General features: G+C 43.4%; 1 protein-coding gene across 5 annotated transcripts in view; it reads left to right on the top strand.

Moving 5' to 3' along the window:
* Positions 1–3,418: 3,418 nt before the first annotated feature.
* LOC124421975 (myocardin-related transcription factor A) overlaps positions 3,419–25,487 on the top strand; it is a 152,517-nt gene continuing 130,448 nt past the window's right edge. For 2 of the 5 annotated variants that reach the window (XM_046957795.1, XM_046957796.1), the window contains exon 1: positions 3,419–3,936. Coding sequence is in view for 3 of the 5 variants with exons in the window: in XM_046957793.1 (XP_046813749.1) it covers positions 21,583–21,622 (40 nt within the window). In the remaining 2 variants the exon portion in view is untranslated. Of the gene's footprint in view, positions 3,937–19,849; positions 21,623–25,487 lie in introns of those variants that run through there. The other 3 variants (XM_046957793.1, XM_046957791.1, XM_046957792.1) reach the window with 3 other exon arrangements.

Genomic DNA, 25,487 nt, shown 5'->3' with positions numbered 1-25,487 from the left:
CGCCACGCAAGGAGGTACCGGCAACGATCCTACGATCCTGCGCGCGGTCGACGGACGAGCGAGCGAGAGAGCCACGGGGCTTAAGCCACCCTCTCACCTACGTTACAGCCCTCCCCATCTATATCCTCGATTTGTCATACCTTTCCGATCATTTTTTACTTCCCGCCTTTCTCATTTTAAATAAATGAAACAAAGGAAAAAATCCCTTTATAAAGTTCGATCGAGGGCTTAAGAGACTTTTCACTCGTGCGCTCGTTATCCTCTCTTCGATCGTTCTATGACGTTAATTGGAATGTGAGATAAAAGCTTTGAATCTTCTTCTATACACACATGTATCGCACGTATATCTACACCGAAATCGCGAGTAACAATTAGATTGCTCGTTAACCGAAACTGTATACTCCTCCCACAATTCCGGACTATTTTTTTCGTAATTAAACTTGTATTTATCTCCATTAAGGGTCCAGACTCATCCGTACAAAATTTACGAGCGACCTTGCTGTGCGATACGAGTTATACAATATCGAAGTTAGGAAAGTATCGTCATTAGGCAGAGGTCCGAGTCGTACGCGGACAAAGCTCGAGCTAAGCTAACGACGTTGTCACGTCCGTCTAATGTTATCAAAATGGATCTCGTCGATCTCCTTTATGTTCCTTCGAGGGTGCGATACTTTGCCAAAAAATTGGCAAAATGAAATTCGTACGAAAGGATCGTGCTATTATCCCCGATAACAAAAATTGAGGAAAAAATGAATGATGACCGATTTCGACGTATATATTTTAATGTGGCCATTTTTCTTTTTTTCTTTTTTCTTTTTTTCTTTTTTCTTTTTTTCTTTTTTTTTACGGCATGTGACTCCCAGAAAAGTTACGCAGTAGAGGGGACATGAGAGAAGGGAAATAAAGTTTTATTCGAAAGTCGGCGTTCCTAAAACTTTTTCGATTTGAAAAAAATATATTCGGATCATCTATATTATTTACTGTGCTAAGATTTTTACGTTTCTCGGTCGCATTCGTTTGTTGATCCTTAAACACTGTTTCATAAATAAATACGGCAATACGTTGATTTTTGAAACGTTATTCTTTCTCTCTCTCTTTCTTTTTCTCTTATCCTCTTGAATCTACTCTCGGTGGAATTACGCTAGGTTCTCGATGGTTGAAAGAACGTAAACTCGCTTGTTGGGAACCGCGCGCTTTTCAACTTCTGCAAAGATCAACGCATTCTACTCTCGACGTCAGTGTTTACCGCCGCGTTTCGCTCGTTTGCTCGAGGCTACGAATAATAAAAATCGTAATGTGGCCGGATCAAAGAGCCACATGCTTTCATAATTCCTCGATGATATGTATTTGCTTGGATATCGACCGGTGCTGCCCGATGCTCCTGCTCCCTTATGATTTCATTTTTCTAATTACGGCTTATTAACTGTGCAAAAGGTCCGTGATTTCGATCGAGCCATCTTTTCCATTTGATATTCCCGAATAACGAATATTGTTATTAAGTCTCATTTCGAAATGAGACTTCTTAACACTTTTAATGGATTAAGAGAAAAAAATGATGTATCGCGTGGATATTACCGGAGCGAACTTTAGCCGGCTCGGTATTCAAATCGTATGACGTATGGGTATTGATAAGTAAAACCTCTCCCCCTCCCCCCTCGAAGACTTACGAACTAAAGACATTAATATACTTTCATCGTCCTCCTCCCTTCTCCCTTCGACCGCCAAATGTTCTTGCTCTAATGTTCCGTGCAACCCAGATGCAACTCTTGCCGACCGAATGTCGCGAATACGTTTAACCATCGTTAGATCGTCGTAAATATAACTCGTTACGACGTTATAAAGAAAAGTAGAAGAATTATCAATCAAAATTGAAGAGATATATTCTTTGTAATTTGGCAAATAAAAGTCCACGCTCGTAAGCTCGATTTGACCCAATTGCGTGACGTTGAAGAACAAAGAAATTAATTAGCGCGTCCATTTATCTCGTTACCCTTCATTCGCAAATGATTTTTGTTATGAGAGTAGTGCTTTTTGATCCATCCAAACTTTATATCCAAAGTCTCATAAAACAAGGGAGGCGCATGGAATTTGTACCAACAATTTTCCCTTTAAACAATTTATCTGTTTTTTTATGAGCATAGCTGCGAAACCTGATAACGTTTCAATGTTAAATGACGAGGAAACGTTTAATTATCATTTACGGTCTCGTATCGTGCTATATTTTTAAATAACGGACTACAATGTCGATTCAGTCGAACTTTATTAACACTTGCTATTTTTATGATACTATATTAACAACGTTCTTTTACTCCATCATTCCAAATTCGTCTTAATTATCTAATACAGAATAGTGTTGAATCTTTTCAACCCTCGGATCGTCAGGCCTGTAAACTGTTTAGAGAAATAATTATTTAATCAGTATCTAATAGCAATTATCTTTAAGTTAATCGAATAAAAATCAAGTTTGCCTTCTCCTCTATGAGAGTCCTCTATTTATCATGCCTTTCTTTTTTACTTTGAATTAACAAATCATATGAGATATAATATGAAACTTGTTATATGAAAAGATTTAGAGATTTTACTGGTCAAAAACTAATATACCTTTTATATGACATATAGTCAATTTCCTTTTTAAGGAAATAATAGAAAAATTGCTTAATCGTAACGCGTATAAAGAAAGCTTATGCTCAGTTTTTTTTTTCCTTTTTTTTTTTTTTTTTTTTTTTTTTTTATACGCTATGTTCTTGTTACAAAGCTTTTCAAAAGGGTGAAGCTTATTAATATACTTGAAATAATTTTTCAATACATTATGAATTTGTAATTAGATAATCAAGGAGAGGATATACATAAATATAACCTTCAAAATGTCAAAAAATGATTGAATACTTACTTGTAATATATTTGTTATATTTTTTAACTCTATCGCCTGTATAATGAAATTTGTACTCCCAGAATGTATATACTATAATAAATGGAAGGGTCACTACGCATGTGGTCATAACAGGATTCGCGTTCCATCCCATTCTCCAAAGGAATTTGATTTTTTCGGCTAAAATGTAATAACCAAATTATTAGCATACATTACGTAATGTATAGAAATGAGTTGAATTTTTGTACCGAAGCTTTTCCCATAGTAAGGAACCAATAATTCTCGAACTCGATTGATTTTAATAAAACGCATTTTATTCTTTCGAAGCGAATAGCTTCGTTAAAATATTTCAATCGGTACTGACAAGAGAACGAATATAATAGATACGTTTTACTCAGAGCTATTGCAGCGCCATTGGTAGAAACAAGCGCCATCTGAAGGTCAAGCTTAGCTTCGAGTTTCGTCGACGGGAACGTTGCCGGGTAACGGAACGACCGACGTGCCTTACATTTGATTTCAAATGTATTTGCTTTGATTCTCTCTCTCTTGTTGTTTTTCTTTTTTCTTTTTTGATCGATATTAATGAACAACAATAAGCCACGACCGTGATATATCTTTAATGAAAAATAAGATCGTTCGCGATTGTAAGCTTGTCCGCAATTATCTTCCTCTCTTGATCTCGTATATTCGAGATAACATTTATCTCGAGTACGAGGAATTTGGGTAGGATAAAGGCGAATTTGTTAAACAATCGAATCGGCGCATATCATATAGTTGATTTTTTAGATTTTATGGAAAAAGATCAACTTTGTTCGTCTTTTCTAGGAAGAAAGGCAAGTTTGAAAAAAAGATGGTGACTATAAAGGCGGGAAGATTGAGCGATGCAGCGTCATCTTGCGCCTCGTTGTGGAGACGTTCGGTCAAACGGCAATATGGCCGCCGTCGCGAGATCTTTAATTAGTGACAAACGAAACGGACGTCGTGTTTTTTCGCATTTCGGTGTCAAAGAAGGCGATCGTCGTTGGTTGGGTCGAATGGCGTAGGCCCCGTCGGGCCTAGAGGTTAAGGTGAGTACATGAATTCTCACGAATCAAATTGGTCATCGAGACGAACGATCGACGCCCCTGTTACTCGGCTCGATATCGTTCGTCTCTCGGTTTAGCAGCGGCCTTCTTTCTTTTCGTCCACCTTTTTTTTTTTTTTTCCCCTCTTTGCATTCTTTCGAGGAAACGTCGCCTGCGAATACGCGCGAGTTTTCTTCCATCGCGACATTCTTCGACCTTTTCGAAAACTTTTTCGTTGTCTGGAAGACATTGGTAAAGCGAGATAACGTGTTGACAGACGCAACCGTACGTAACCGGAACACGCGTTAACGCGAATTATGTCACTGCACTGACTTTTCGATCGACACAATCGCTCGCTCGAATTTCTTTCAAAGTCACTCGTTTTAACGGAGAAACGTGGAAACGTCAATCTCGTGCGATCGTCGTCTCATTTGCACATTCCTAGAAGATGTTTACGTTATCTTTGGGGGTTAAGTTTCCCTTTGGGCCTCCCACATCGTTTCCAATCGCACTTGCTGTCGTCGATAAGGAAGAAGAGAGCATTTCGCGTCTTTGTTTCTTCGCTGTTCGTTACGGTGGCGCCACACGGTTTCGTCGAGCGCTTCCTCCGGTGGGGTGCTTCGATAACTTCAACGCGTCCGATAACTTTATTTTACGTAACGCTCTATCTGATATTTTGGCAGAAAATTGATAAAGTAAAAATAATGAAAGAACAGCGAGGAAACGGCTTGGAAGATCTTGAATTTCAGAAGTAAACGATAAATATTTCAACTTTTTCGCATCCACGATCGGTACTATCGTCGTTTATTTTCAAGATCTTTCGTCAGGGCCAAAATCGTTCTCTAAAATGCAATTCGCGTTTTTGAATTATTATTCAATGTTTATGAAAACAGGGACTTGTATTAATAGCGAAGTTTCTCGCCAAATTACTTTGTTGCATTATTTTAACATAGACTATAGAAAAGACAGCGGTGTCTGTTATACGAGGATAAGCAGGGAGAGACCGTGCTTAGAATTGGTTCTTTCAGTGACAAATTACTATTATCTATCGTCCTTTGCGAAGCCAAAAATTTCGTGGCATGTTCGCTAAAGAAGAGTAATAATAGATCTCGCTCGTACCATCTTGTCCCTCTCTCTCTCTCCCTCTCTTATTATTCAATCCTAGGTATTACGAAGCAAGTCCTTTCGTTAATTACGTTATTGTTATCGTTTAACGAATTAGCATTATTCGCAAGAAGAAGAGCGGGATGGATCGAATGGTTCCTCGAGGAAAGAAGAGAAGGAGGAGGAGGATGAGAAAAGAGGCGAAGGGATTCTTGCGGTTGTCGCAATTGCGCTTCTTGCTGCGCTCGTCGAAGGATTTTCGCCAAATCCCGGGGGGATTCCTTCCGCGCCACGTCGCATCCCGAGCGTGGAATTTCGGAATTCGTTGCCAAAAAGCGGGCGGCGCGTCTGCGCTCCGATAAAAACCCACTCGATTCGAAGACACGTGCTCCTACGGGACCACACACGTGGCTGCATACACGGAGTAACTCGAAATACGAAACTCTCCGAACTCGCCACATATTTTTTCTGTTTTTTTTTCCCCTTCCCCTTTCCTCTCCTTCAACGATTTTTAATTACCTCCGGTAATAGATGACGGACGACGATACGCTCGCTATTATCTCGTTCGCGGGATGTTTACGTGACAGCCGGCGATGTTGCTCGGTTAAGCGTCTCTCCTTCTTTCTTTCTTTCTTGGATGAGATAAGTCCGCGGGAGATCGTCGTCGTCGTCGTCGTCGTCGTCGTCGTCGTCGTCGTCGTCGTCGTCGTCGTTGGTAGAGATGGGAGAGAGCCAGCTTATGTAGGTGCACATATACAACATACGCATGTCGATCGGTACGCGTATCGAATTCATTTATTCATAGTCCCGCCCACGCGATCCCATTCACACCTGCACAACCGAGTCCTTCTGTCAACGATAAAATCTACGCCCCGTGGTGTTTGCTCAATTTCACGATTAGCGGCACGGCACGACGCGGCACGTGGTGTGGCGCACGGTCTTACGATCACCGGAAACCGCTAATTCCTCCTTCTAATCTTCGCGGACGATCGTGTCGCGCGTTCGTTCCGTCTATTATTTCTTTTTTCTTTTTTCTTTTTTTTTTTTTTTTTTTTTTTTTTTTAATGAAACGCGGCGACGCCTTTAAAGATGTTCTTTCTTGAAAAATGCGTAGCAAGTTTCATTGAGGTGTAATGTTTTGCATTTATTGGCAAAAATAGTAGGCGCCGCAAACACCTGTCGCTTCGCGGCGCGCCTCTGGCTTTTCTCTTTTCGTTAATAGTTAACTTTGGTAAAGACCAGGGGAGCTACGACAAATCGTTAGTCCATGGCTACCTTGGCAAGTGATAGCGATTATTTATTCGCCTACCGTGGCTATTGCGGTTGTGCAATAACGCACAAGTACGCTTACCAGCGTCAGAGGGTTTGCCGAGAAAAACCGGCGACGATCGCGAACACGACGCTGACGATTTACGCAAGACTTTTTCCGATCGAACAACCGGTACGGTAAAACACCATATCCGGCGTCTTTATAGCCCTCGCTGACTTTGCTGCGCTCGCACTTTTAACTTTGCCTTCGCCTTCGGAGAACGCCGTTTCTTCTGATTAGGGAGATCGCTCGGAGATCGAACGGAGATCGAACGGAGATTAGAATAGAAGGGCGAATGAAAAAAGTTTCGAGGAACGCTTGGAATGCAGCCGTTAGAATTTCAACGAACGCGCGCTCCGATGCGTTGGCCTTTTTTTTTCCTTCTTTCATTTTCATTTTCATCATCAAAATCGACGATCGCGTCGAACAATCTTTCGTTCGTTTTGCGATGATTCATGGCGCATCAGACGGATCGGAAGCCAACGTATGCTTACGTTGTATGAGCGTCGATCGACATTCGAGGATATTCGAGAACGTGCAAGTACGCTAAAAGATGTATGTCTCTTTGCGTCACCAAAATACCAACTTGTGTTTTCTCCTCTCTCGAAGGCGAATTAGAGAGAAGGAAAAGAAGAAAAGGCGGACGTGTGCGGTCGTTCCCGCACGAAGAATTCGTGCATTTGGCCAGTCGCGCTCGCTTTAAAGGCATCCACAATACTAAATCACGAAAATCGCGCTATCTGCCAAAAGGACGATAATATACCGAGAAGCGCCCGACCATTTCTCTCTCTTACTTCTCCCTCTTCCTATCTTTCTCGCTCATCCTCCATAAGTCGTTGTCGCGTTCGCGCGCACGACAACGCGAGCGCCTAATCCATGCCAGCTTTTGCTCCACTGCCAAATTCAAAATACGTGGACGTAAAAGCGACTGAGATCTCTCCATTTGCCTTCTCTTTTGCTCTTTCAACGGCGACCTCGACGGAATTGAGAAGAAAAAAGAAAATAACGTAATTTAATCGACCATTGTCTCGTTTAATTTGCAGAATTTATCGCAAATTCTTCCTGAAACGTGCGTCGAAATTCAAGAAAGTCGTCGCTATATCCGTAGCTTTTACTAAGCGTTACGGTGACCATTTTTTTTTTCGCGTCAGTCGCGAAAAGCTTTTTCGGCGGTAATCCAAATTTCGATAGGCCGTGCCTGAGCTCGTCGTCAAGCCTACGCACGAAACCGTACTTTTCTCTTTTCTCCTACGTTACGCGACTTTGAGTTTACTCTTTGTGAGCTTGATTACGATCAATGAAATGTCGTACTTCTTTTCTTTTCTTTTTTCTTTTTTATTTCGAGTAGGTGGTAAACGCGTAGGTTCGGTAAAATCATTCCCCTTGGTTTCGTTCGCTCGTAATACAGCTATCGAAACTAGATATTGTTTTGCAGCCGATTTGCGCCGCATGCGATCATAATTAATTAATTTATTATTATCGGTAATAAATGTTAACATAGAAATTTCGTCAAGCGACACCATTCGATTAGATTTATTTATTTATTTATTTATTTAAGTATTCGATCGAGAACGAGATGATGAATGTACGCTGACTCGAAACTCACGCGGTGTATTTTCGAAAATTGAAGTCATAATGCGTCCGGGACCTATATCACGGAGTCGGCCCGCACCTGCTTGAGCTTGTCAAGCGTTAGTTCGGATTATTAACTCCCTCGGTGGCAGAAATTCCAATTTACACTCCGTAAGCAGACGAATTGACTTGGCAGGTGGATATTACCATTTTGTTGAAATCGCATAGACCAGTCAGATGTTACTCTTTCATCTCTCTTCGACTCGCTTATTGAGTGTACCCGTTTGGCGGTTAATTTCATTGGTTCGTATGCGTCAAAAAAGTTTCTATCGGGGGAACGGCAAAATGGTATAACGTAAGGAATGATTTTGGCGTACGATCGGGTGAAGCTTGCGAAACTCGTAACACTCGTATGTGGGTATGTGTATGTACACCGAGAAGCTTTATTGCACGCATCGGAGGACGTAAAAATCGGTCACGAGACCGGCGTAAACACGCATCGCCGACACGAAAACCGAAATAGTTAAGCCGAATTCTCAGACCACCGTCGGCTTAGACCGACTATGCTCGTCGTTGCCATTTAACAACGCTCACGCTCTCGTCTATCGTGGATCAAGACTGTGGATTAGAATACTGCTGCACGGCTCCTAACGAATTTAGAGAAGCTCTACGAGAGCTTTGCTATTCGTTAGATTTCAACTAAATATTTTCTACTTCGAAGAGAATCCTCGAAGAACTTTTCTTTTATGCGACGACGCTGTCGAGAACCTTGAAATAAAGGAAAGAAGAAAATCTTGACCGTTTTTATATACGGGACACCCGTTAATTCCGTCTTTATCGAGAAATCCGGAGATACAAATTACGAGTCTCGGCGTATTTTGCATTTAAATTTCTCACGATGCGCGTCCATTAACTTGTGGGCGCTCCGCAAGTTTCTGCGAATAATATCGTGGTTAAGGAGAAGGGTGAGAAAGAGCGGTAGAAGGAGGATCGCGAAATAACGTCGTCAAGAACCGACGAGACAAGCCATTTATTGCCTTTATATTTTATCGTCGCCTTTATCTTAATCTTAAGTGCCGAGTATCGCCAATTTTTTTCGTAGTTTAGTCATTCTTGCGAAATAGTAAAGTGTTGGTTTTACTACTCCTCCGCCGATATCCGATAACGTTCGATTTAATTGGAAAGCAGTTTATAATAACGCGAGTAAATAGAGAGAACCTCGGTAGATGGTGGTGCGCGTGCGTTAATGCGCCGATTAACAACTTTGGACGGATTCTTAAATCGAGGATATCTCATGACCCAGTATCGCGAATCGATTATGCGAACGTCATATTAGCAGGTAGCGTTGCCAGCACTACTCGTTAGCGAGCCGTGCTAAATAATTGCCCACAACTGATTTTTATTTTTCTTTCTTTTCAAATCGATCGATATTATCATACGAATGTTCACCCAACGATCTTTTCTCTTGCACAACGATTCTTTTAATCCATTTATTATAGTATACTACTCGAGTAGAGTAGACCGAGTAGAATTTATAATTGTTGCTCGTCCGAGCACGAAAGAGCTTTGGATCTTTGCTGACCGGTATCGTAGTTGGGATGCGTTCGAGCGTAAAGATCTCTGATTCCCTACAGGAGGCAAACCAATTATATTATTTATAACCTCGAACTAATCTGATTACGAGTTGTTCCCTTTCCCAACGATCCTTCCTTTCAATTTAAACGGCCCTCCGTTGTTGTTGTTCTCCGCTTTCTCCCCCATCTCTCTCTCTCTCTCTCTCTCTCTCTCTCTGTCCTTTCACCAACACCAAATTCGAAGTAGCGATCGAGTATCGTCCTTTTTATCGTCCTTTCAGCGACATAAATCGATCGATTCCGCGAGAACGAGTTTATTTATCCGCTCGAGTCGATCGAGAAGCGACCGGAAGAAAAAGTGACGAAGCGTCCAGCTCTCTCACTCGCGCGCGCGGGAAGATTATAGGAAAAAGAGCGATCCGTCTTGCGGCCTCTCGTTGCCGATCGGTGACTTTTATTAAGAATTTCAGAGGGTTTTACTTGAGAGTCCATCGAACGACGACGACGCCTCGTGCGTACATGCGTTAGATGGAATGACACGAGTGTTGAAGGAGTAAGAATTCCAAAATAATAAATAGGTCGTTGCAGAGCTAGCTCTATTTGTTTCTAAAAATGTCGGATCTTTGTCAAACTTAAAAATAAAGATGGGTAATATTTTTGTGGAGGAGAGGAAGGGGATGGAGAAGAAAAAGAAGAAACAAAAATCTGCGGAGCTACCAGCCGAGGTGTACGATGACGTCAGCGAATCCATGACTAGGTCAAGGATACCAAAGAGGATCCTAATTGTTCGCGTCGACCTTTCTGCGTTTCGGCTTTCCTTCATCCTTACGTCTTGCTTGAAAGCCGATTATTCTCTTCGGGCGGCATCAATGGAAACATCATCTTGCCGATTACGTCAGTCTCTCTCTCTCTCTCTCTCTCTCTCCCCCCCCCCCCCAATCTCTCAGCGAACTTGCTCTAGTATTTTAACTAAAAAGACTACCAAGGCCATCCGATCGATGTTATTTTTCTTGGAGAACCTCGTGACTTTCGAGCTTCTTTTACTTTCTGTTTTTTCTTCTTCTTTCTTTTTTTTCTTCTTTTTTTTTTTTCTCGGTGTAATTCTTCTTTATTAACCAGTTCAATAAATCAACGCATTGAATTCTTTGTTCTCTCGTTGTTTTTTCAAGGAGCGTTTGTGAAAAAGAGGTGATCCGGATCATTTTGCACGTTACGTCAAGGACGTACCGAGGGCTGTATAACGAGACACGAAATATTTGTGATTCAACATTAATATTCTTTCACGGTGAGAAGCTTTCGACGTATGCCAGTAAACGTATAAATTCGGCACGCGTAAACGCATATCTCCGAGCCTTTACGATCGGACTGGCTGTAAAATTTTCTCGTAGAACGACCGCGTATAAACTCACGTATCCCGTTGTTACGGGTTAAGATCGGACAAGAGAAAAAACCGAAAGTTTGTCGAGATTTTGTCGATCGGCGAAAACGGCCGAGGCTCGGTCGTGGCCTGTAATAACTTGAAAATATTGTTTTAGATATGTTTTGTTTATTTTCTCTCTATTCTATGAATTCTCTCTGGCGAAGTCGAATAGAATATGTCAACAAGCAGGAGGTAAATATACATTGGCGCGAACAAGTCGGAGAAATATCATTGTTTACTTTCTTTTAATTCTCGTAACGGGAAAGGCATTCCTTCAGAAATGTTCTGCGCGTTACGGACGCAACCCAGACGCTAGAAAGTCCGACACGAATTTTGAGCGTTATCGCGCGACGAGATCGCTCGCGCGCGCGCGCGATGAATCGGGCCGACTGGATCGAGAGAAGAAATCCTTAGGTACGTTACGAAATCCAATTACCTTCCCCGTTAGGAAGCACCGTCTGCTCGAGAATGATAAAACAACGTCGTTACGTTTTCATGCCCGTTGACACCAGTCTTACGAGTTTCACTTATCAAAGGGTTTTAATCGTTCCTCGTACGATCTTATCGATCGGTGAACGTGTGTATTGGCCCGTGTTATACGCTTCGCCTACACTTGTTGACGAATTATCCTTAATTCGTATTCGAACACGTAACATTTTTCCTTTTCTCTTTTATTTCGGTAACGTCTAGAGCGTCTAATCGATAAGTTCCGAGACGTTTCTTTTCGGGTATATAATTCAACCGTTAAATGCGAAAGAAAACAACGTTACTGCAATTTGTCCTCTCGACAATGTGATGTTGTTGGCCGCTTCTCGCAAGGGGGAGATCAACCTCGTAAATTTGATCTTTATTTTCGAGGAAGAACAAAAAAGGATGATGGCTTTTACAAAACGAGGGGAAGAGAGAAACTATAGGAACGCGAGAAGCGCAGATTATATCCTCATGAAACAGATGTTTCGAGACGAGTGCCTTAATTAAGAGGTAATTATTTATTCCACGGGTCGAATACATGAGGCTCGCTTAGCCGCGCTATCGCCGCTTAATGGTTTTTACTCGTGAAAGCGGAAGTGAACATCCCTCGATATGAGACCGCATAAAGAATGAGTTATTCTTCTTTCGTTATACGTCTCGAGTCGCGATTTAAATCACTTTTATTTTTATCTACCGATAATGAGAGAGAGAGAGAGAGAGAGAGAGAGAGAGAGAGAGAGAGAGATCGGAGCGTTTCGATATTTTCGTTTTACGACGACTCGACGACGAGTGATTTCTAATTTTGTCCAACTCGAAAGAAGCTGCATTCGTTTCCCTCTTCGGAATACGCAGACGCCATTGTCAAAGACTTTGCACCATCTTCTAACCATTTTTCTTTTCAGTTTGACAGCTTCTCCGCGTGACACTTTTTATCTTTGACGAAAAAAAGGCTCGACTAGATGACTATCGTCTATTTTGTTTGTCTTTTTTTTTTCTTTTTCTTTTTCTACGTCGTTTCATCACTTCGTCCGTTATACATAATTTATTACAATCCGTGCGATATCACGTGTATTCGCTTGTGTTTTGTATAAGATTAGATCTTTTTTCACCGAATGTGTGTGCGTGCTCGCGCCTAATACTTTCTTACATCGTTTCGTGCCACTATGATTCATTTGTCGCGTTTACTAAATCGATATTAAAAAATAGAGAAGAACAAAAGAGGAAGAATAATGACGTATAGAAAGTTGTGTCGAAGATAATAGAATTACCATGTCGATTACAATGGTAATTGAGAAGAGCGAATTCAATGAGCCGTTTATCTGCCGTTCGCATCCGTGGTACCTTCTTTCATTTATTTTCTTTTCTTCTTTTTTTCTTTTCTTTTTTTTTTTTTTTTTATTATGCCGAGGACGCACAATGAAATGATACGGATTAAGGATGTCGCCGTGGCCGGTGTTTGCGAATTAATGTCGTCGCTTTACGATGACTCGGGGTTGAACGCCGTGACCTCGCACAGGTAATTGGACGTCGCAGGTTGGCACTTAGCGATGACTCACCGGCACGCTCTCGCGGATTATCATCGGCGAACGATCTGCTTTCGATGATCCGTGTTCTCAGTTTAGAAGAGTACAGTGACAATTTGCCTTTCTCCTGTTTAAATCATTTACGAATGGAGACCACGTTGAACCTTGCTCTGTTCTGTACGTATGCATTTATTTAATGAAATAGTATTATAAAATTATAGCGAGAATCGGCGATTCGAGGACGGCCAATATATCTGTTTGAAATGATGTTTGACTCGTTAACGATTCATCTTGGAATGTGTCGCGAACGTCAATGCGCGATAATCGCGAAAAATCTTGAGTACAGCGATAAGACGCACTCGCACACGTACCAAGTGACGCAACACGGCGTTCGTTGTGTCGTGGATGGAGGAAAGGCAAATGTATTTTTGGTCCATAGTGAGTCATACCGCCTACACTATCTCACCAATACTCGTGTGCATTCTATCTGGCTCTCTCTCTCTCTCTCTCTCTCTCTCTCTCTCTCTCTCTCTCTCTCTCTCTCTCTACGCTCGCTCACTCGCACGCGATTTCACGCGATTCACCTTGCTGCGTCTCTGCGAGGGTACACGTGCCTTCTTCTCCTCCTTCTTCATCTTTTTCTCCTTTCTTCTCCTTCGTTTCTTTTTTTTTTCTTTTTCTTTTTTTTCTTCTCTCGAGGTTGCGCAAGGCACGCATTACGAAGATTACGCCAGTATCCCCACGACTCGACTCGACGGGAATAAAGAAATCTTTTTTCGTTCGGACGCAGCCTCCTCGAAATGAGATTTTTTTTTCCCGATAACCATCGTCGCTCTTCGCTCGCAATCGATCAGTCTAATATCGTTGATATCAAAGCGTCGGGACAAGTAACGAAAGATTTTCGATACATTTTCTCTCGAGATAATTTAGAAGAAATTGCGAAATTCTTTGAAATCGTTTCTCTCGAGTTAGGCACACACACACAATTTCTATACGTATTTCAGACATACATATTTCAATACAATATTTCACGCGCTAAATCTTTCGAAAACAAGGTTGACGAAGGCACGTGACTCGTATCAATCTCGGGACTGTTCTAATTTCTTTTTTCCGGGTTCATCGAACCCTCCCTTTCGTCTGGTCGCGATCGTTTTAAGAAGAAACGAAGGAAGGAAAGAGAAGACGCGCACTTAGCACGCTCGCTAGATTCCACAGGCAGATATTAAAAACAGCTGGACCCTAGCAGCACGCAAAGCCTATGCTCTTCTCTCTCTCTCTCTCTCTCTCTCTCTACACTTGCGTTTATCGTACGTGTCGTTTACAAGCGACGAATTTATCGTTCCTTTCGAGATTTTTGAAGCGTCGTCGCGTGATTTCGTGTAGCGCCGTGCGTGACATCGTCCTTTCTAGCGAGGAAGATAGATAATGCGAGGAGGATTTGAAAACTTTTAACCCTTTACCACGGATAAATAGAAAGAAAGCTCGATTAGCTTTTATGTACTCTACCTTGATCGAGGGCAACGAGGTACCGGCGGTTCCGTTCGACTTCGTTCGTATTTGTTAATTATCCGAAACAGTTTAAAGTACCGTCCAAGAAAACACGTCGACGGTTATCTAGGTCGATCCAGAAATAACTCGAATGCATCCACCCGCTCCTCCTTCTTTCCCGCTCTCCGAATTTCTCGGCTCTCAATGAAACATCCTCATCTTCTTCGGAGTTTACGGAGACTCCCCCTTTCTCCTTTATCGCCTTCTTCCTTTTTATCTATTTTATCTTATTTTTCAATTTTTCTCTATTGATCTCCCATCTTTCACGCGAACGTTTCTTTTTCGTGTATCCTTCCAACGATTGATTTTTAACGGGCCAATGAAAGTTTCGATAATTAAAAAATTTACGAGCCGAATTTCTTTCCTCTTTCAACGAAGAGAAATTCGCTAACTATGTTTCCTTTTATGTCGGAAGAAAAATCATTATTCGACACTAGGCAGGGGGAATGAAAAATTACAAGTTTTCTGGCGATGTCATCGCTCGAACGCGCGAGGTTACGTTCCAAACGAATTCTTCCTAACGTATGGCACCACTTTGTCCGATGGAGTCGACCGGCTGTCTTCTGTAATAACCTCCCTGTACTTAAGTGAACATCGACCGAGCGAGAGAAGGAAAGTCACTTTCCATCTCTCTCTCTCTCTCTCTCTCTCTCTCTCTGTCTTCCGTTTAAAAAAGACTCATCTTCTCTCGGCTTTGCTACGGCGAGCGAACGCTCCTTCGTTTTCTTTTTTCTTCCGTTGCTTCTTCTTTTTATTCGTCTCCATCCTTGCGCGCGCAGCAGACTTTCGTTTCCTGCGTACGCTCCTTCGTATCGCTTTACCGCAATTAGTTTGCGTACCGCGCGTCTTCCTCCTTTAGTCCCCTGCCCTCCCCTTAATTCGAGCGCCAATCGTAAATCCGCGCCGACGTCGTCTTCTTCGTCGTGCTTTCCCTCGACCGTGAAGAAGAAGAAGAAAAAAAAAAAAAAAAAGAAAAACATGTCGAAAATTGGAACGTCTCTCGACCCCCTCGCTTATACCGGGTGGTCGTCGTCGCGAACTTGGATGAAACATGCTCGGTCGAATGTCTCCTCGAAAAGATACTTGTCCAAAGGAATACTCTAGTTCTCGGGGATATCAAAAGAAAAGAATATCATTATTTTGACTGTGTCGAGTAACTTTACGAAGGAAGAAAAGTTTTGTCGCCTATGAGGATGAAGTCACATTCACAATGGGCACCTTGGCGATCGCGGCCGAACGAGGTGGAGGTGGTGAAAGAGGAAGAGGTGCTAACATCGGTATCCAGATTTAGTTGTACAGGATGGGACCGGCCAAACGTCGAAAATAAAGCGACACGGAGACGCGTCGCCGTGGCAATAATGCCGAGATTAATTTCTCACGAGCCGCCCTTCCGAAAGGCTTGCGCGCAATTATGCGCGAATGACGTCAAGTCACCGACCATGTACCATCCTTCGTATCGTAATCGCGTCGTTAGAGAATTCCTAATTTTCTAGTTCTACTCGAGACAACGCGACTCCGATGGTTGGTCGTTTATTCCTTTTTTTTTTCTTCTTTTTTTTTTTCCTTTGTTTTCTCTCCATTAAACAACGCGCAAATAGAAACGCGAAGACGTTCTCCTCGATCTTTGCGTCTTCAAAGTCCGTTATTTTTATCGTAAGTCGCTCGATAACGGTGCCTCGACGAATTATTTCGTCGACGGCCGGGCAGATGTTATCAATGGCTCAACGTGTATTTCATGCGGGATTTGATTGACGTCCCCGTGAATTACGAGAAAGGCGCGTGTCGCTGAACGCCAAATAAAATTAGCCTCTATGGCTAATGCGCGTTAACGCTACGTAGCGCGCGTGTGTGTTTGTATATATATATATATATATATATATATATATGCGTACGTACATACATATATTACCCGTGCGTTGGCGCGTACCTTTGGCGTTCCCTCTAGAAGAAGCAACTTTCTTCGCTTCGGCACCTTTCTCACGCCCTCCCACGTTCGCTTTCGAAAGAGAGATACCGTGTTATGAGATCGATGGGCATTCGAACGTTCTGATAACACACCTAAGTTTCGCCATGTTCCTTATTCCTTGGCGACCGTCGTGAACGATAAATTGTTACTTAATCCTCGCAAAATTCGTCAGCGACGATGATATTCGCGCACGGGCGACTACTTTCGATGAAATTCAAGGCAATCTACCTGCGTGTCTTTCATTACGCCGTGAATCCAGCGATCGGCGACTAACTCTCGAGACTGCGCTCTCGCAATTTTTAGCATAAACGCAAAGAGAGAAATTTATTTTCGCATAAAGTCGCGAATACATAAGTAGCAGTGAGAATTTGACAAAGGAGCGTTTCAACTGGAATTGGTAGAATCCTCGAGGGAGAAAGGGATGACACGGGTACCGTTACGAAAACATCCCCAGGAGAGGACGTTGCCTCTTTGATTCATTGCTTCCTGCTCCAGCACCGCGAACCGATCGTATTTTTGTCCGCGCGAGATCTCGCGCGTGTTTCTTCCTCGTTTCTCTCTCTCTTGCTCGCTCTCAACTCCTCACTCTCTCCTGCCCGCCCCCCCCCCGTCCCTCAAACCCCTCCCCCTTCCCCGATCCCCTACCACCCCGATATTATTATCTCCTTCTTCTTTCTCGGCTGTTCGTTTTTCTTTTTCCCCCTCCCCTCCTACTCCCACTCTCTTCCCATTTCTCCTTTTCTCATTTCCAGGCTTCTCCCTCGAGCGAGCAAACCGGTGGCACGCGAGCACGTGAAAAACAAGACGCGTGGCGCGTGAAAAGAAGAGAGAAGGGAAAGAGAGATCCGGTGAGATCACGCGGATTTAATCAGCGCTATTATGACCTAGTTGCGCTCGACGTCGCATAAATCTCTGCGCTACATAAATCCTCGGCGTCGCGGCTTGCCGCGAATTTCCAAACGAGACGAGGGCGGGAAGGATTTATTAATTGTTTCTTAGACGGGGGAGACACTTTCTTTTCCGTCCGATAAGTCCGTCGTTCCTTAACGGTGGCTAAAAATTCGCCGTGTTTCTTGATTCTTCGTAAAATCAGGAAGGATCTTCTCGAGGCAAAAGTGAAATCGAGCTGTACGCTTGGGTACTTCTTCTCGTCCTTATCTCCTTCACAGATGCCGTTCGAACTTCGAAAGACGGAGTTACGGTTTCTCTTTTTTACTTTCTTCGGATGTCGGTTACGATTTTTGAGTTGTAAACATCGAGGATCTTTTCTCTATATTAATATTTATCGAAAGGAAAAATAATGTTTTCTCGTTCTGTTGCACATCGCTTTCTCCACGGCCACTGATTTACGCTGGTCTCTTGTCTTTCTTAATTAGGTTAAGGACTCTCTCGGTTCTCTCCTCTTTCTTTTCCATCGTGACAATTCGTCGCTCCTTGATCGTCGTTCATTGATTTATTCGTCTACCTCGAACGAAAACAATCAAGCACGTTGTTTGTTCGTCACTGTCACCCTCTCGAGATGAAACGAAAGAAGAAGTGAGTTTCGCGTCGCGAGAAGCAGTAAGACGTAACAACTGCCTCCTCCGTCGTGGCTGTTTTTCCTTGTCGCCACGTCTATCGAAGGCCGTTCTAGGCCGTTCGTTAGCGGCCATTAGGCACCGTTTGCCTTACTTGCGCTTTTACACATAGCCAAGAGTTTCTCGTCCTTGCGAACATTAGAAATCGATCGGTTCTCGGTAAAAATATAATTACGAAAGTTATCGTCGACATATCGGACGAAATCTTCCTTCTTGCGATAACACCAGACACGGATGAATGAGATAATGGTCCCTCCCAGTTCATTTGCATGGCCGTGGAAACGCGCTGGTCGTTCCACATTTTTAATGTTGCACGTTGAACAAAGAAAAAGCAAAAAAGAGAGGAACAAGTACACAGAGAGGGTTCTCGAACGGGCGCGTTATTGCGACACAAGCTGCGAGAGGATGTTTATTCGCGCGGCACGCTTCGGATAATTTAATGTAAACGCTTGGAAATTACGCATCGGCGTAGCGCAAAATCTCCCGACGTGGAGGACTATGCGAGTCGAGGATTGCTTTCGAGGAAGTAGAGAGAGGAGGGCAGAGGTGGGGGACCGAGTTAACGAGCGAGCTCCGCCGCCGCGCGAGAGGGAAACTTTGAAATTTATTAACTTGTAAGGTACGTTCTTGCGTTCCATGGCAAGAGCCACCCAGAACCCAATAAAATGTTACTTTCGTTACTTTCTCGCGGTCTCTTTTTCCTCCCCGTTCACTCGCCGCGCGCCCGTTCGCTCGCTCGTTTATTTTTTCGCCGCGCGATAAAACTTCTCGTCGCGTGTTTTTCTCCCTCCCTTTGGCTCTTGGCCGATACGCAAGAGGAGGTACTCGTGCCCGCGGCAATTTCGAGGCAGTCGGAAAAAGTCGGACTCGCCTTCCTTTTCAACCGTTCGATTTTAACGACGCTTTTTCGCCACCATGCCAAATAACGGAGTCATCCTTACTTAACTGGTTGAGTTAGCGAGAATGTTTTTTTTTTCTTCTTCCTCAACGCTGAATCGTTATATATAAATATATACGTATACAATATGGTACGCTTAGTCTCCTTCGGACGTAAAATCAACGGAGAGAAATTGTACAAGAGGAGTCATGGTACGCGATAAACTAGGAGAATCGGTAAGAAGGTCAGTGGTAAGTCGAAGAAGTTATTATTTTCGAGTTGGTTGCGAGTAAGACAAGGCGACTAACTATGATAATGGCGTCTGTTTTTCGCGAGTTCTCTCTAGGTGAACGTCGACTGTCGGTGGAGCCTATGATCAACTATAAAGGCCATCTGTTCGCTTTTAGAGTCGCCTTTATACCGTGTGGTGACGTCACTCGCGCAGGAGATAAACCGACGATGGACGCCCACTCGGGTATCTCGTCGTGCCACCTTATTCCATCCTCTCTTTCTCTCTCTCTCCCTCTCTCTCTCTTTTTCTCTCGGGCGCTCATGCACGCACCTTGTTTTCTACGCATCGAACGAGGCGCATTGACGGACGAGCGTGTTATATACGACGCGACTTTAACGATGCTTCGTTTAATCGCCACAATTTCGAGTAAAGTTCTTCGCGCTGGAAATGCTTTTGGCATGATTATTACGACGATCTCGGGCGGAGACCGCTGTCGTTCGTAAATCATATCTGGCTCGACGTGATATTTTTTTGTTTTTTTGTTTTTTTGTTTTTTTGTTTTTTTTTTTATTCCACGGACAATAATCATTGCCAATGATTATTTTCACGTTGTCTCTCGTACAATGATAATGATATAAAAATCAATCGTTGATCCGATAAAATCGATAGGAATAGGAATCGAGGAGAGACGACGAGGATGACTGTTCGAAAGCGCCTCGCAGCGTGAAAGGATGGAACGATCTCGGAGTTTTAGATTGGCTACGTGCCAGGCGTCCCGACGCTTACCGAGAGGGTGGACCGAGTCCGACCGAAGACGGCGTCCCGGCGTCGAGGGTCCGTCAGTGCGCGTGTGACATGGCTGCGAGGCGCTACGGCGACCTAGACGCCCTCCACCTCGCGATGTGAACGCACCCGCAACCGTTTTCGAACGATTGGCAATAACTGTCTTGCGAGCCCTTTGCATCCTCCCACGTTTCTCTCTCTCCCTCTCTCTCTCCCCCTTTCCCTCTATTTCTTACTCGTTCACAAGCTTACTCTCTCCCTTATTTCATCCATCTGTTCTGTTCTCTCTCTCTCTCTCTCTCTCTCTCTCTCTCTCTCAATCGCTCTCTTTCTAACCTATCCGAAAAAGACCGATCGTCGTTACGACAACGATCGACGACGACCACGCGAGCCACGGATACTTCCTCCTTCGAGAGGATAGGACGAGAACTCAGTGGCCGTTATTCGCGTGAGATTCACGAACGAAACGTCCTCGACGGTGAAAAAAGAAGAAGAAGAGAAGGAGGAGGAGGAGGAGGAAGAGGAGGAGGAGGAGGAGGAGGAGGAGGAGGAGGAGGGGCAAGAAGAAGGAGAAAAAGATTAGCCGCGAAGAACGAGAGAGACGCTTTCCTAAGGGGTAGTAGTTCGCGACGTGACGTAATCGCGAACATCGTTCTTTGCAAACTCACTCTACTACTTATGATTTCTTCGATCGAAAAGTGTTCAGAGACTCTTTGAGTTATGGCGTTGGTAACGAGGATACCGAACGATTCATGAATCCATGTACGGAGCGTTCGAGAGGAAGAGATACGAAACTCGTTCCCGATCGTTTTTTCGAGACGTCAAGCGTTTATCCTTTCGAAGAGATCGAGCGAGAATTCGCCGAAAGAAAATGTAACGGACGATGCGAGGGCGATCTCCGCGAGACAGGATGGCGAGTTAAAAGGCTCGATTTTCCTTTAATCCCGAAGCTCCGAACGAATCACGACGTTATCATTCCCAGAGCAAGAGAAGACTGCATTCCCTAATCATTGAAAAATACATTGAAAATAGAGAAAGAAAAGGAAGAAAAAATGTACGGGGAGAGGAGAGACAGGGCCGTGAGAAAAGGATGAAAATAAATCTTTGTAAATAAATGCTCGCGGATCGAGGACCATTAGTATATTTTATTTATTTTTAAGGATTATATCGCGATATTTTTTCAAGCCTCTCTTTGTCGTTTCCTTGAATTTTCCTCGATAGAACAGTGCTGCGGGCCGCGCGTTATCCGTGTCGAGGCCGTGTGCGTAAACGATGACAAATCGAACGCGTTTCTTTTCAAACGCGTGACGTTTAAGAACGAAAGTGTCGCGCGCTATATGAATAATTTTAAACGTAATACCGTCGATCGTCTCGACATTGGGTATAACATTGAAGGAAATCAATGTGCCTTTTGGTGAGACCAGTCGCGATTCTCATAGGAGATAGAGAAGAAGAAATTCGTTCTCGAATCTATCGCCCCTAAGAGAAAGAGTGGCCGAGCATCAAGAGGATTAGAAGGAGGAGCAGAAGAGGAGGAGGAGGAGGAGTGTTATTGCACGAGCGAATCGAAGCCGAGTGCTGCGAGCTACGTGCGTGCATCGGGTGTCCGTGTGTGCTGAAAGTGTGGTGCGCTCGCGCGCGAAGTGCAGAAAACGACGATGGAATATCGGTGAGGTCACGAGGTCACCGCAGAATGCCTGAGCCGAGGGCGAAGCGCTGTAAACACTGTGACGGTACGCCGTGTGCATCTTCGTCGTCTTCCTGCACTTTCGCCAGTTCTGACCGTGTTTGTGTGTTGTTTCTGCAAGACTTTGCAAAACGTGCTTTTTACTAACACGATTAACAACGACGAACGAATAAAGATCGTTTTTTGATTGCTGTGGCTTGTCTTAATTAACATTCTCCATCCCTGTCGTCTTTTACAAAATTTTACGTATTTTCAGCTCTTCGATTCCTCTCATTAATTAATTTCATTCCTCGGTTCGACGATAATAAAGCGCGAACGAGCCAAATAATCGGATCCTTCTTTGCGAAGGCTGTTTATTTTTTTTTCTTTTTTCTTTTTTACCTACACGGGAAAATCGCAAAGCACGTTCTCGACGACGTTTTATACGTATCCCAGGTGCTCTTTATGTACCTGTTTCAACCTACATAACCAAATCGGCTCCCACGAGTGTTTCATCATCCGCGCACGACGTGCGTCGTTGCGGAGAAATTTTCGCGGATGAAAAGTTTGCTCTTAATTAGGCCCAGAGGGGAGGCCATTTTATCTCTGGGTCATTTATTCCGTCCTACAGACACTTGGACCCAGCTTGAGGCAGGCAGGCAGGCAGGCAGGCAAGCAGGCAGGCAGGCAGGCAAGCAAGCAAGCAAGCAGGCAGACAAGAAGGCAAAGCGAGTACGCGAAGCGCATTCCGATCGGATGGCAAGCAACCGCGTCGTCCAACTACACGCACTCTTTCTCTCTCTCTCTCTCTCACACACACACACATACACACACACCCTGTCTTTCCTCGCTATTTATCTCTCCACCGTATTGGCCGCGCCAGTATTTTTATCCACGGTTATTCACCCCCTTATCTGCGAATAGAGTGGCTCCTTATCCGCCCGAGTCTCCTCGAGTAGTAGTATTCTTCTTTTTTCGTAGCGTCCTTTTCTCCTGGCAGCCGGTTTCGTGAATGAAGCCATACTTTTATGCTCGCTATCGCTCGCGACGATCTTTCTCCTTCTTCTCTCGAAGAGGTCCGAAAAGGAATTCGGAAGAAGGAAGAATTCATAGATCGCATTCGATCCTCCAAGATCGAATCTTTCGCAGAGTCCTTCGTTTTATCGTTGTCACGGAATGGCCGTTTCCTTCGAACGTTCAATTATTTAGTTAGTAACTATAGTTAATGGCCAACGGTAAAAGTCCATTAAAACCTCGACCAATCTCTTCCTTTTTTTCCTTCTTCTTTTCTTCCTTTGCATTTTCGTTCCGTATGGCAAATCTTCTTAATCTATCTATTCCCGAGGTATCGAGTAAATTCTGGTCTAAGAGATTATAAAGGATCGATTGAAAAAGGTGCAATATCGGTGTTGCCCGGTGTATTTCGACGGGCGGACGGTGATGTATGAAGGGCCAACAGCCGGATGATTACCAGGAATTCGTTCTCGTTCTACAGGATGTTCTCGTCATTAAAGAGAGTCTGCCCTTTTTAATCACTTTCTTCATCAATCACTAATCCGAGCTCGTTCTTTTCCATCTCTCTTGCTGTCATCTCCACGAAACAAACATACTGTCACAGGCTAATTAAACGACTCGTCGAAGACCAACGCATACTTTGGTATCGCCTATTGGTAGTCCTTCCCGATCGTTCTCCTGTAATAATTAAAAACGATCATTACGATTAGCAAAATTTAAAATGGACTTAAAACTTCCTGCATGCTCCCTCGAACATTTATCAAAGCCCGACTAATTAGTCATGGACCATTATGCGTTACCGTTTCTCGAACTTTCGGTAGGCCTCTTTATGAATCGGTGATTCAGAATGATCGATAATCTTTTGGCGATTCGGAAGCCGAAATTATCGTACGTGCATCGATCTTCCTTTGCTTTTCTCGTTCTCGCGTCAGCTGAACGAGAATTACGTAAGTAGGTTTTTTAAATCCATCCTTTTTTCTCTCTTTCTTTCTTTTCTTTTCGTTTCTTTCTTTTTCTTTTTTTTCTTTTTTTTCTTTCTTTTTTTTTTTTTTTTTCTTTTGCTTTTTTGCGACAACCTCCAAGGTCGGTGCCGGAGAAGAACACGAGGAAAAGAAATAAAATAAAAATAAAATAGACGTGAACAATGAGCGGAGTGAAATAGAAAGGGCGATTTATATATCCGAAATTCTCCTAACGCGATTCTCTCTCGACACGTGTCTCGTGAGACGATTTATCAACCCCTCCGCTTTCATTCGGGACGTCCTTTTGAGCGACTTTGTAACATAAAAAAGTGAAAAAGAAAAAGAAAAGACAGGAGAGAAGTAAAGAATGAAAATAACGCTTCGAAGAACATCTTGAAACTATCTTGAATCGTTTCAATATTTTTTGCTACTGTATTATTTTTGTAGGATCGATGATTGTCCTTCGAACTTGGGATAGGAAAAGATATTTCAGTGGAGTTGTTTGAAGCAGGTGCGCCTTGGAAACATATTTTTTTCCGCGAATATTTTTCGTTTTCAAGCAGAGCAAGTAGTTAGCGAAGGGTATGGGACGGAGTGTCTCGGACACTACGTTTACGCATCATCCATAATGGAATAGTGTATTTATACTGCTCCTCCTCCTCCCCCTCCTTCGAAAGAGAGTGAGAGAGAGAGAGAGAGAGAGAGAGAGAGAGAGAGAGAGAGAGAGACAGAAGGAGAAAGATACGTGCAAGAGCGCGGCTCGACTCGATTCTTTATATTTTTAGGATTTTTAGGGGCCATTTTCTATTTAGTTTACGTTCTTACCCTCGTTAGATTCGTTAGAAGGATGAATACCTAGGCGATGAACGAGCGATACAAAAATAAAATTTGCCTATCAGCTTCGATCGATGAGTTCTCAGGATTTATTGCTTTCTCATCACGTTTAGACTCGACGTCGACGACGACGTTATGGCGCAAGAGAGCCGGTGCCACGGACTAGTTCGTCCAGAATTGTTTTTGGATTGGTATCGGACGACGTCTAGAGTCGTTCGTTAGTGTAACGTGTCGATCTCATCGTCGACGACGACGACGACGACGACGACGACGACGACAACAACGACGTCGTTGATATAAAAGTGATTCGTGGCCACGCGAATGGCTCGTAAACACGGAAACCAACAGCTGCCGATGGAAAACATAGGCTAAATTTAATCGCGATGCTGCTCCTCGTCCCTGTAAAAGTACTTAAGCTTTCGATGTGTTGGCATTATTTGACAATGGTACGGTAAGAGAAAGAATAGAACGTACGTGCTCAACCATATTTTCCCTTATTTTTTTTCTTTTTCCTCGTATATCACTTTTTAACGTAATACGAACGTAGAGATAGAGCAAAGGAAAAAAGAGGTTAAACTGATCTTTTTGCGAATTCAAGGCAATGCTCTAGCCGCAAGGATACATGTACCTATCATGGATGCGATTAAAGAATGTAACATCTAAATATTATGATAGTAAAAGACGTAGAAACTTTCCAAACAGTCTTTCTCTCTCTCTCTCTCTCTCTCACTCTTTCAACGCGCACAGCTACGCGTAAATGTGGATTAAATGTCCGCGATTCGATCGATCGTGGCTTTCGTCTTACAAATGTATGATTTCGACAGAAGCTTCTTTCTTGACGACGAATTTCGATTACGGTCCGATGACGTTTTATGGCCTTACAGACGGAATGAACGATTAAATTTGTAATCAACTTCGACCAAATCGATTTTCTCCGTGGAAATTAGGACCAATGATGTATTCGATAATATCAAAAAATCGAATTTGCTCGTATCTTTATGGCCGTCGAATTTGATGGTTTCCCTTCTCCCCCGCCCTCTCTCTCTCTCTCTCTCTCTCTCTCTCTCTCTCACTCAATCTCACTCTCGAAGAGCATACGAGAATTTGGCAGCCGGCGATTCT

Source organism: Vespa crabro, chromosome 2 (genome assembly GCF_910589235.1).
Source record: "Vespa crabro chromosome 2, iyVesCrab1.2, whole genome shotgun sequence".
NCBI lineage: Eukaryota > Metazoa > Arthropoda > Insecta > Hymenoptera > Vespidae > Vespa > Vespa crabro.
The sequence above is the reverse complement of the archived record's forward strand: the minus strand, read 5'-3'. Positions and strand labels throughout refer to the sequence as shown.